This window comes from Cinclus cinclus, chromosome 23 (genome assembly GCF_963662255.1).
Source record: "Cinclus cinclus chromosome 23, bCinCin1.1, whole genome shotgun sequence".
NCBI classification, from domain to species: Eukaryota; Metazoa; Chordata; class Aves; order Passeriformes; family Cinclidae; genus Cinclus; species Cinclus cinclus.
Window position 1 is genome coordinate 6,591,249 of NC_085068.1, and position 12,766 is coordinate 6,604,014.

Genomic DNA, 12,766 nt, shown 5'->3' on the forward strand with positions numbered 1-12,766 from the left:
ATCCAAAACTTTACTTTTTTTTTTTTTTCTAAACAGATCATCTATGAAAATAAACTGAGTTAAAAAGTAATTTGAATTTGGCTTTTTTTGGTTGTTTTAATACCTCAGTAAGAAAGTACAATTGTACAATTGATCCTGGGAGTCTAACTATTAAGTCCAGACCAAATAAAGGGTTTGGGATTTTTCATGTTCCTGAAGGAGCCCAGCTAAATTCAAAACCTTCCAGTGCAGGCTTCCAAGTCAGGCTCAGTGTTAAGCAGGTGATTAATATGACTGGGCTAATTAGGCTGCAGAAGGAACACTTCTGCCATTGTCACAATGCTGAGCTGCAGTGAGATTTAACACAGTGAGCCAAAAGAGGTGATTTTTGTACCAGTTCCACACAGCCCCCCCAGCCACCACCAAGGGCTGAGAGCAGGGAACAGCCAGAGCTTGGTGGGACTGGGAGGGGCTCAGGAGGCTCAGCTGCTCTTTGGTCACTCCCCAAGAGGAGCAGGGGAACACTTGCTAAGCCTGGGAATGACAATAAATAACATTTAGTGACAGTTCAGTAACCACAAAGCAAGGGATGAGAGCACCAACCTGCTCTGGTTTATCTCCCTGTGCCCTGGAGCTCAACCTGCAGCTGAGCTGGGATTCAGGTACAGAATGAACAGAGTACAGTATAAAAATCCAGGGAGGTGCCTATAGATTGAATTTACATCTGGGGTCTGGTTCAGAGGTTGGACACAGCCCAGTTCACTGATAAATAATAACAGTCTATTAACTTTTTCATTAAAGTCTTTAATAGATGTGCAAGAATATAAATGATCTCAGCTGTTATGGATTAGTATACCATCTTCTGCACAATTAAAACTGGTCAGCAAAGATCCCAACTAATTAATTATACAAAACTACAAGAACATATTTACTGTTTTACAATCATTAAATTAGCTAGAATTTTCATTTACTATTTCAAATAAGACAACTATATATCATTACCAGATCCATTTGTAATATATTAGGATTTTTTTTCCAAACCACACATTTAATTACATCCTTCATTTTCTTTTATTTATAAAACAAGTACTTCATATAAAAAATTTCCCCTTCGTCATGAACAGAACATTATTCAAACACTTGCACATGAGCAACCAAACTTGTACCCAGCAAACTATTTGGCAACACAGCAACATTGTAAATGCCTGTAAATTCTTAAATAAAAATCAAATAGTCTTTACAATGTTTGATTAGCAAAATGTGTCTTTCTAGTCTTCCTTCCCTCCCTCCCAAAATGTTCTGAAACCTAGAAAAAAGGTTAAAAAAAACCCCAACCCACATTTCTAATATTTCCAGTTTAAAGTTCCATGCCCTGGCATGTCAAAGGACAGCTTTAACCTGTCACAGTTCCTCATGAGCTGCCTGCAGTCACTCTGATCACTACTGATTAGCTTTAGTACCAGGGGAGTTGAAAACATTTCAGGGAAAACAAAATAAGAGGGAAAAGGGGAAAAAGGAGCAATTAAAGTGTCAGATTACATTTAAAAGGTAATGTTGCCTTTAGTAGATAATAAAGTATCTAAAGTCCAGGCATTTGAGGCAAGTACTGTTTTACTAGTTAAATTATTTAGTGCTGATTAAAACACATTTTGCTGAATATGAAAAGCTACAGTCCAACAGAGAAACCACAACTGAAACCTGAATGGGATTCATAGAACTAAACAACCACAGGTCTGCAAAATCGTGGCTAAGGAGGGGATAAAAAACCTAGATTGTTAATCAATGATTAATTGAATACTTCAAACAATGTTTTGGCAGTCTGGTCCTAGCACCTCATGACTTGGATGTGAGTCCCAAAGATGTCATGTTCAGCACCTAATGCAATGCTGTACCCTGAGAAAACCATAGGTTAATGTAAAGAAAGTGAAAGTGTCACAATTTATCCTGTGTTTTACACCCAGTCAGGTGAGATGCCCCAGCACAGGGTTTGTTTTCCCTTCCCACAGCGGCCTGGAGGCAGCAGGGGCTCGCTGCTGTCCCAGGGCTGAGCCCCGGGCCCGGCACGGCTCCAGCCCCTCCCGCAGGCTTTGCCAGCTCCTGAGCCCTCCCCTGCCCCTGGCACCTCCCAGCTCCCTCCAGAAGGGATTCCATAGCTGTCTTTTGCTTCTTCCAATTTCTTAGGTATTCGTTGTTCTTCCATTAAAAGAATTGTACTACTTTGATGCAAATCATTTCACTGAAAGAGCCCATTCTCTGCTGCAGAATGATTAGTTATTAATGTACACTGAGCAACTGTAAGCAGACAGTTTATCATAATAGGAGGTGTGCTTTATCAGGAAAGTGGATTTTATCTTATGGTTATTCTAGATTTACTACTTAAACTTTAAGGCTATGCTTTACTATGCTTTTGTTCTACATTTGGATATTTGTATTGTTGATAAAAATACTTTTCAAAAATCTAATATACAACACAATATCATTGTAGGTGTAGGCACTGCTTCAGTATGTTTAGAAATCCTTTGTGTGCAAATTTAGTTTTCTTCAATCTCTACATTTTGGTAAATTTGGAGTTTAAGACAACAGATTCTGAAATTGATACAGTAAATTCTAATTTGGAATTAATCTCACTGAATCACTCTGCATTCCAAATTCTGTGGAAATTCAACTAAACATCAGGCTGCAGCTGTGAACTGTATGTTTCAGATGGAAATGTTATTTAATATTAACAAGCAGAACTTACCAGGTGTAAGAACGTCCCAAATACGCAATAATCCTTCAATGCAGTTTATCCATTTAGGCACTTAAATCTTGTACCCAAATTTATGTTTTGATTGCTAATAAAACACAACTCCTTTTAAATATATCTGAGATGTTTAGACAGGTACCACTTGTGAAAAAAGGCATCAAAAATAAGCTTCAACACCACCATAATATATTTTATTCTTCAGGATGTTACACTGTAATACTCTTCAACTGGGAGCTCATTGCATCAAATGTTTGTAGAAAGTGTGTGGATCTCAAAGTTTCTCATGATCTCCTTTTGCAGGAATGCAATGAAAGTTTCAATCCTTCATGATACAGGCACAAAATGCAAATTCCTTCATTAATGAAGCCAGTTGTGTCAGTGCCCAGAACTTAAGAATCACTAAGTGGCAGAGGACACTCACCAAAATCATTATTCTCTTCTTTGATTTTCAGCAGCAAATTTGTTTTTAGATCATTGGTCTCCATCCAGTGACCAGTCCCCAGCCTTGCATGCATATACTGTAGTTAAGGATAAATTAATGTCATTCACACTGTCCCCAACGAGGTCATTCCTTCATACTGTTTCTTCTGTTGACAGCAACAATGGATTAATATATTCAAATCCTTCAAATTCTGACTGATCTATTCGCTTTATTATATCTCTGAAAAACAAATGAGAGCAGCGTTTAGTTTATCAGAACACTGAGCAGTCTTCTATCATCTAAGAAATTATGCAAGATATAAAGAATTTCACATTTACTGTAACGTGACAATGTTCTAACGGCAAGCACAGCGCCTCTTAGTGATTTGCAGATAATTTCTGAGTTATTCTGATTATTTCTGAATGATAATTTCTAGCGAAGCAGCACGTACTCATCATCTGGGGTGAGCTGCACGGGCTCGCTGGTGAACTGCGTGTCGAAGTTATCCAACCCATAATCGTCCGTGATCTGCGGCTGGAACGGGGGCGTCGTCTGCTTCTTCTCCAGCTACACAAAATATGGGGGGGAAAAGGAAAAAATTACGGTGTGCAAGAGTTACAGCACCCCTCAGGAAACTCAAATCTAACTGCTGTAAATGCTATTGGAAAGGAACATCAAAATACCAAGTAGTACACCCTACACGCCAGGTAACGGACACAAATACAGTTACTGCTCTGCATTTTAAAATAAAAATCCACAAATTATTCAGCCTTTTAAGTTTTCTCTAAATTGGTAGATTTGCCTCAGGACTGATAAATTCCCACAGTGCTGCAATAAAGCAGTTAGCACAATATATTTACTTTTGTTCCTGAGAAATCTACCTACTTTTCTTCCTGCATTTGTGTGCAATCTGTCACATAGTCCAATTTATAGTAGCACAGACACCAACACTGTAATTCCAACATTCATATTCAGTTACAAAACTGTCTAGGCTACAAACCTCCACAATCTAACTTAGGACAGGTAAATGTGATGAGAGTGAGGAGTAACCACTGACCAAAATGATCGCTTGTATTACTGATTTTAAGGCCAGGATCTCTCATGATGCTTGGTACAGAGCAAACAAAACAGGGAAAAAAATCAGAGAAAAATCTTGGATTTCAGGTTTCAGACAAGAGCACAGGAAGTATAGATGGAGATAGGAGAAAATTGTGAAACTGTCACACTAACACATCAACATCCCATCGATGATCAGGTGTGAGACAGCACCAGGAAAACAAAGTTTTGAGGAAGAAATAATCAGCTCCTCCCAAACAAGAATGGCAACGTGAAGGAATCAGCAAAATGAATATTTAAAACCTGAAGGAGGGTGGCAGGACTGTCTCTCCCTGTGAGCTGTTGCCACACACTCACATCCAACAGCCAGGCATTATTCCACAAGGGGTTAAACATCACATTTCCTCCTTTGTTACACTCAGTAAAGCATAAAAGCCCTCTTAAATCAGCCATAGAGAGAAGTTTCAGCCTTTAACTTGAGAAAATAAGGGAAAAAAATAGGTAGTGCAGCTCTAGAAAATACCTCACTGCAAACAGGAGCTATGGCTTTGTAGTTCTTGCTCCAGCATATAATGGTTAAATACACAAAAAAAAACAGGCACTGAGATAGGAATAGACTGAAAATCTCAAAACAATCCAAAAAGGAACTGCCCTGGATGCTGCTGAGCCATCCTACACCAGAGTGAGCAATCTGAAGTGTTCTGGGCTGTGCCACACACTTGGATGACTAACACCAGGAAAAATGTTCTTGGACTGTGTGCTCACTTTCCCTGTACTTATTTTTCCATTTAGCTCAAGCTTCACACAGAACAAGTTTTAAATCAGTGTTTGACTCATTTCCTTAGGTTACAACTTGAAAAGAATTGGAAAAGCTTTTAAGTCCAAATGGTTTCTTTGAAATGCAGGTGATGAGTAGAAGATTCTAATAACTAAAAAAGCTTTCCAAGTATTTTCTCATTTATTTCCTGAGTACATTTGCCAAAACTTATTAGAAATTTAACCTCAAATTTATCTGACTTCGATCCTGCTGACCAGTACTGTCCTAATCATATCATGAAACAGATAACCTAAATCTTCCCCCTTTTTAAAAAATAGGGATTTAATATTAAAGCTTTCAGCCATAAAAATGTTAGAAAATGTAAAAATTAAATCAGCACAAATGTTGACCAATAAGTACAAATTTCGATGAAGAGGTTTTTTTTCTATAAATAAACAAAATACAAATCCAACAGTTGTCTTTTTCCCCTCTCTCTCAAAAAAACTGCAGAGCAGAACAAACTGCAGGACATGATGTTCTGTTCCACACCCCCAGGTGAGCTGCACTAGGGCACCACAAGATAGAAAAAGAAAAAAACCCCAAAATACCCCAACAAAATAAAAACCCAAAAAAACCCACAAGAAACAAAGGAAAAACAAACCATAAAAAAATAAACCTTTTTTTTTAAAAAAACAAAACTTAAAAAATTAAAAAACCCCAAATCAAATGCACTCAGGTTGAAGGGAAAACTCCAAGGGATGTCTGACAAAATTACAGAGAGGCCTCATTACAGGGATAATTTTGTAAACACCAGGTCTTTTAAAGCAGGGGCTCTTTCTGCACTGTGTTCTCTCAAGAATGTTACAATGAAATTCAGAGCAGCAGCTTCAAAGGGAAAATGAAACTGTGCAGCTTTCTCTCATCTGAACTCTTTCATGTTAGTGCTGCCTCTTCCTACACTTCCTGCAGCCTTCCCAGACTATGGAAATACTACAGACACACTTTTCAATTCTTAACTACCTATTAAAAATGTAATGCTGATAGGGAGGTGCTCCAGACTTTACAGCTTTATTGCTCAAGTGTCAATGTTACTATGGCATTTCTGGGATGGTTTCCACACTGGAGACAGAAGGTAACACAATTACCAAGTAGCAGAAGATTTAAAAACCCAATTTTGGTACAATTTTACGCTTGCAAACCCACTGCTTTTTCACCACAAACAAAACCCTCCCTCATCTCAGCAGCACTAAAGAAAACCTGCAAACTGTAAGCAAAGCCCCTTTATAAATAACCCCACTGCTCTCCTGCCACATCCTTACCAAAAGGGACTGATCCTGTTCACTCCTCCTCAGGTCACTAAAACCCTGACACCACCTGAATAATCCTCCTCATTTTCGGAGTCATAGAATTGGTACATTCAGCTGGGTTTTTATGCACTGTCACCACTACTTTTACACTTCTAGAATTCATTTTCCCTGTTTGCAACAGGGTTGTTCCTATGCACACAAGTAATAAATTACTGAATTATTCCTTTTGAACACCCAGAAACACAAGGACTGATTTTTACCAGATCCCAGTCTATGCTGCGGAAAAACGTGTGAGACTTGATATCAGCAAATCCTGTCTGGGGCTGACAGCCAAGCCTTTCTTTGGGATCCTGTGGAAAACACAGACACTGGAATTACACACTCCAAGCCTCTTACAGCCCACGTTTGCCAAAAGCCCACAGAGATGACTCCAGCATTCCCATGACTGTGCAAACTCTGCTGGGATAAACACACTATGGCTACAAGGAACGTTTAATATTTTTTTAATAAAATTTGTTTGAAATTTAATTTTTAAATTATCTTTTACAACTTCTTAAAATAAGGGATTTATTTAGCAATGTGCAGTTCATAACCTTTTTTCCATTCAAATGGTTCCTCAGATTTCAGTCAGCTTAACTGAGTAATAAGTATTACAGAAAGGAGTTCATAAACAAAGCTAGAATTATTTTTTAAAAGCCTGCACCTAGTTGAACATCAAGCCTATGCTGTAGAATTCCCTCAGTAATTTCGAAACTAAGTGGGGTTTTTCACATAGAGGATACCAAGGTTTTATAGACTTTCTTAGTAGTAAGCAGATTAACTTCTTAACTGTATCACTTTCAACAGGAAGCTCTGACTTCCAGCTTGCAGATGCTAAAAATAAGAGAACGTTATTTACCTTGTTTAAAAATCCTTTTAACACATGGGAAGCCTTGACAGAAAGAAACCTTGGAATCCGGATTGGCTTCTCCAGAATAACTGTGACAGGTTTAAAAACAGCAAGTATTGGCTTTTGGTTTGTGACACTGACCATGATTTCAATGCAAACACTTATTAATTCAGCATGGCACCAGTTAAAAATGGAAGATAAAGAAATTATTTAAAACCATGCAAACAGAAGGAGCTAAAGGAATTCAAGGCATTGTTCAACTGACTTTGCAAGATTTCCCAAGGGATATGTTACCTTCATTACCTTCTGCTATTATTTGTTGTCTACACAGGAAATAAAACTTTCAGTCCTCAGTGTGTGATTTTTAAACAGAAATTGATTTTGTATCAGCCCTTCAAGAAAAGCACGACAGAACTGTAGGAACTGCTTTAAAGAAGTTCTGCCTGTTGTGGAGTTGGCAATTTCACACTGGGCTTGGGGTAACAGTGGGAAAGGAAATCCCAACTCGTGCCATGCAAACTGCCCATGACAGTACCCCCCAAAAGAAGCAGCCCAAACCCCAAAGGCTGTACCTTGGAAGAGGTAATCTTCAGTGTTCATGTCTGGATTGTCAGTGATGATGTCGAACGGGGACCTCCCCGCCATCATCTCGAACATCAGCACCCCCAGTGCCCACCAGTCCACACTGAACCCTGCAATGGCACACACAGCTCTCTCAGCCAGCACTCCTTGGATCTGCATCTCCTCTCTCACCCAAATCAACACTGATGGCCTGGTTTTAGTACTGAAATCACTGACATGATTTACATCATCACTGGATGAGTCTGAGTTTTCTCAATTGGTATGACAAATGGAGGGGAACTCAGAGGTGTCTGCAGGCAGCAAAGCTGCAGTTGAAATATTTTCCTATAATATAATTTAATAAATTTTTTTCAGGCCAAGTATGATTTAAAATAAGCTGAAATTAGTGACTGGAAGAGAAAAAAACCTTTATTTCAGGACAAAAATTAAACTGTACAAGAAGAACACAAGTTTTATTATATATTAACACAAATGTGTAAGTAAAAAAATTAATTGTATTTGAACCAAGCTACAGCTATATTTATTGTAATTATAGGTTTAGTCATGACTTACCATATTCTTCTCCTCGGAGGATCTCTGGTGCAATATAATTTGGTGTCCCACAGAAAGTGCTTGTAGTGTCACCTGGGCCCAAACCTTCCTACATGCAGAAATCAGTTCATAAATTAAAAGCTGAACTCCTTTTCTGGGTATTTCCTTTAAGTAGGCTTAAAACCCAAGTTACTCATGGAGCTTAAAGAGCTTTCTTTCACAGAATAAATACTCATAGTGCTCAAAATGGCCTAGGACTCCACAGCTCCCCTTCAGCAAAGTTGATTAAAAGTGAGCTAAAACATGTGGATAACAATATTTTGCTTACTAATTACAGATATACTTTAAAAAAATCAGTTACACAATTTGAAGTCCCTTTCAAATAAATGTTGGGGGAAATAAAAACAAAACAACTTCTATTACAATTCAGTTCCAAATGTGGTTCTATTCAACAGTTAAGTTTTTTCAGAATAAACTTCCAATTCCATAACCAAATTCTGGGCTCAGTAACACCAATGTTAATATAAAGATGAATTTTCTTAGTGTTCTCCAATAGTGGCAGAAGGAAGGTCAGGAAAATCCTACCTTGCACATGCCATAATCTGTTAATTTGATATGACCCTCTGCATCTAAGAGAACATTGTCCAGTTTTAAATCTCTGTAGATGATGCCTCTTTCATGTAGGAAGTTTAGAGCAATACAAATTTCAGCAGCATAAAACCTGAAATTAAGAAGGAGAAAATTCATATTAACATTAAGATGGTACAAAAGCTGGTGCAATTTAAATATTTGTTCTTAAAACATCATTTTACAGCCAACTTTTATGTATCAATAGCATAAAAAACCTAAGCTACATTTATTCATAAAGACACTGACCACTTACAAGACCATTCCCTAAACAAAAATGAGATTTTTTTTTTTCATTCTACTAATTGAGAAAATATTTATTCTTTATTCCACAGATTTTTTTCTGAAAATTCCACATAGACAGATGGGAAATCTTTTTCCTCTTCTTCAGAGTGACAGTGAGCCTTTGTGTAGTGCAGGGCCCTGCAAACTGGATTTTTAATCTTCTCCCACCAACACTGTATTATTTCAACATCAGAGCAAATTAGGCAGAATATTACATGTTCTATCAACAGATCAAAGAGGCATCACCTCAATATAAAGCAATAAAGAAGAGTAAATTGGAATAACTGCTACTACTGATGAACTGCTTGCTCTCTAAAAATACTCATACCCTTCAAAAAACCTAAAATTTACATTTCTTCCCAGGCAGGACATTCTAAACTTAAGAATCCAATTCCATGAAGCAGCAGAGCAGAAGCAAACACGTGCCCTGTGGCAGGGAATACCTTGCATGTTCCTCAGGAAGCTTCCTCTGCCGTTGCATATGGAACATGAGGTCTCCCCCATTCACATACTCTATGACAAGGAACAATCTGAAATTACAGAACACAATTAATTCATTCCAAAGAAACTCTCCAGAAAAGCTGTTTTTATTTTTCCAATCTGAGCCATTTTCACTTCCGCTCTTGATTCAGACTTTTAGATTTCTTATAGTTACAGAAGCTACTGAAGAAGGAAAAAAAGAGAGCACTTATTTGATGCATATTGTGTAGGAACACTCCCTTTGTTTAAATGATACCACTTTTATCTGTATAAATTAATTACAAGCTATAATTATGTGAATTAAACAAATGTCACACTGTACACAGCACAGGCACCAGATGGAAGCTCTGGGCTCATTTTCTCCTCTGGAGAAGGAGTGTTTGAAACAGGCTGCTCCAGAGGAGGGAATAGTCAGTAGGGGACAGAGATCCAGGTGGAACTGGGCAGATAGAAGGATTTCTGTTAGTCTGCAGGAAACATTTCATGCTTGGGAAAATATGATCCAGGCAAGGCTGCCAAGGTCAGAGAGAGCTCAGGATAGGAACATGCTGAGGGAAAGCTTCTGGGGAAGGTTGGGCTGGGCCCAGGGAGCAGCATTTCCTTGTACATCTCATTTTCCATGAGCTGAAAACTCCTTTCCACACATCCACTCACTGGAAAACCTTCCATTTGGAGAACACATGCTCCAGTCTCTCAGATCACTCACTCTAGCTGGTGATTGTTTTGTTCCTTGGAAAAGGATTCTTCATTTGAAACACTTATAAAGCGTTAAAACTTAAACCAGGAAAATCTACTGGACAAAATCCAGCTGGCAGGATTCTGAGTGGCCTCCCCACAAGAAGATAAATGCTAAACTGAAATTAAATAAGCAACAAACAAAATACATAACAATGCCATGAGTATTTTATTACAGCACTCCTGATGTTTTCTGTTTCCAGCTTTTCTATCCTATTTAGGAGTCCCCAGTGTTTAATCACCATCCAGAATTTGCAATTTTAAGTTCCTTGTCAAGTCATATTCAAGTGTGTCAGTAATGGCAGGCCTTGCTGGGTTTAGAAGGATTTACTGAAACACCACCAGCATTGCTGGATGAAGGTTTCAGGTTGTTGCCATCCTTGGAAGACACTTATCTGGCAATTCTGGGCAAGTCCAAGGCATGCACTTTATTACAATAGTGAAACAAGCACCATCAGTATCTGAAACAATGAACAGCTACATACAGCATCAATTAGTCTCACATTTAGGTACAGATTTCAGCTAAAAACTTATTTAAAACTATATTCAAGAGAAAGAATATTTTTTGCAACTTTCCCCCATTACTACCCTTGTCACAGCCTGTTCTATTACAACTCATTTTCTTTGGGCCACTTAACACAATCTGATGTTGATGAATTTATTCACTCAGAATCAGTATTGTGCTTTTCCTGCTTGATGTAAATGAGGTCATAATTATGATTCTGTAACATTACAGCTATAATCAAATTGTGAATTTATGACATTATGGCTATATCCATGGCAAATGGCTGAAGTTACCAACATAAAACTAGAGTTTCACTGCAAGAAGCAGCTGGGCTGGAAAAGCAGGACTCAAAGATACAACAGGAATACAGAAAGCTTTGATTATGTTCAGCATGAGGTTTTTTCCCTATTTCTGCTCCTCAGCTCTATCAGTGTAGCTGCCAAAGAGGAATGCACAGGATCCTGCTGCTGACTCAGACTTTTTCTGGGTTTCAGTAGTTACAAGAAATGTCCTGCTCAATCCCTTACCTTACCTGACCATTTGAATTCTTGTATCAGGTGTACAATTCTACTTTATGTTTGGTGAGAAAGTGTTTAGGAACATAGCTTTAACTTAAGAGCCTTTCCCAACAGTTTGTGAGTTGTCTGAAGATTTATTTACTTTTCTGACAAGTTTGTTTTGGTCAAATCCTCACTCAGTGACCTTTAGAGATCATTATTTCTTTCTCCCTGCTTCCAAACACTCCTTGGTCCCTGTACCTTCAGAACATTAACACAGCTCCTCTACCTCCTTCATCTCTGTTTTTCCTGCAAGGAAGATTTCCTCTGGCTCTGACCATTAGGGAGGTAAACGTTTGGGAACTGAAGAAAAGGTACAGTGCATGGCTTTGTATTTTAAAACTTGACAATACATACTGCAACAAACAGGTGATTATTCTTAAGGATAAATGAGTGGATAATCCATGAAAACTTTTTACAACTTTGCACTCTACACTACAAATAAGTTGGATAGAATGACAATTTTCTGATTATGACACATATTGCATGAGGCATTCTAAAAGTGTAATAACAATTAGGTGCCTGTGAAAAAAATATCCCAAACCATCACCAAAACACATCCCAATTCCCCCATATTCAGGCATGGACATGAAAGTTCTTGTTCTCTTCATATTCCAATAGCAAAATTAGCAGCAAATAATCCAGTTTGGATTGGGCACACAGGGACAAAGAAATTGTATTTCTAAGTAGTTAAATAAGCACTTCCTCAAAATCACACACTGCTTTGATACATGCTAAAGGCTTTTAAGCCTCACAGGTAACAATACCACTGTGCAGGTAGGAGTTTATATTATCATCAAAAGGTTGTTACTGCACAGCCCAACTCTCAGGCTCTTGAGGAACACTGGACTGCTGAGAACTGATCTGGCCTCCTCAGTAGAAGGTGCTGGAAACTGCTGGGAAGCTCTGTGTTCCCCACTTCACAGGGCTGTGCTCAGGAAGGCAGGACAGCTCCTCCTCTTCCTCATTCCCCCTCTCCCTTCAGGTCTGACCCAGAACACCAGAACTCCACACCCCTGCCTGAGCTACCCCCCCTGGAACTGACTTTGTTGCAGCAGTGAATCCCTGACAATGCTAATGCTTCTTTCCAAAAATTCCTGGCTGTGTGATGGCAGTGGTTACATTTCCTTTAGAAGAAGCAGTTTAGCACAATGATCAAGATTCTCAAGAAAAAACAAAAAAAAAAAAAGAATTTCAGATCTTTCTTACCGACTTGTTGTTTGAAAGCATGAATGTAAACCAACTAGGAATGGGTTACTGGATGCCTGTTCAAACACATGTTTCTCTGTCTGTACCCAATCAATATCCT

General features: G+C 38.4%; 1 protein-coding gene across 2 annotated transcripts in view; it reads right to left on the minus strand.

The window, feature by feature from the left end:
- Window positions 1-762: 762 nt before the first annotated feature.
- Window positions 763-12,766, minus strand: part of PRKCZ (protein kinase C zeta) — a 39,813-nt gene continuing 27,809 nt past the window's right edge. For both annotated transcript variants that reach the window (XM_062507796.1, XM_062507795.1), the window contains exons 10-18: window positions 12,667-12,764; window positions 9,624-9,710; window positions 8,854-8,989; window positions 8,290-8,377; window positions 7,728-7,847; window positions 7,165-7,244; window positions 6,527-6,616; window positions 3,598-3,713; window positions 763-3,386 (exon numbers count right to left, since the gene is read on the minus strand). In XM_062507796.1, coding sequence (XP_062363780.1) covers window positions 3,299-3,386; window positions 3,598-3,713; window positions 6,527-6,616; window positions 7,165-7,244; window positions 7,728-7,847; window positions 8,290-8,377; window positions 8,854-8,989; window positions 9,624-9,710; window positions 12,667-12,764 — 903 coding nt within the window. In that variant the 3' untranslated portion in view covers window positions 763-3,298. The remainder of the gene's footprint in view (window positions 3,387-3,597; window positions 3,714-6,526; window positions 6,617-7,164; window positions 7,245-7,727; window positions 7,848-8,289; window positions 8,378-8,853; window positions 8,990-9,623; window positions 9,711-12,666; window positions 12,765-12,766) is intronic.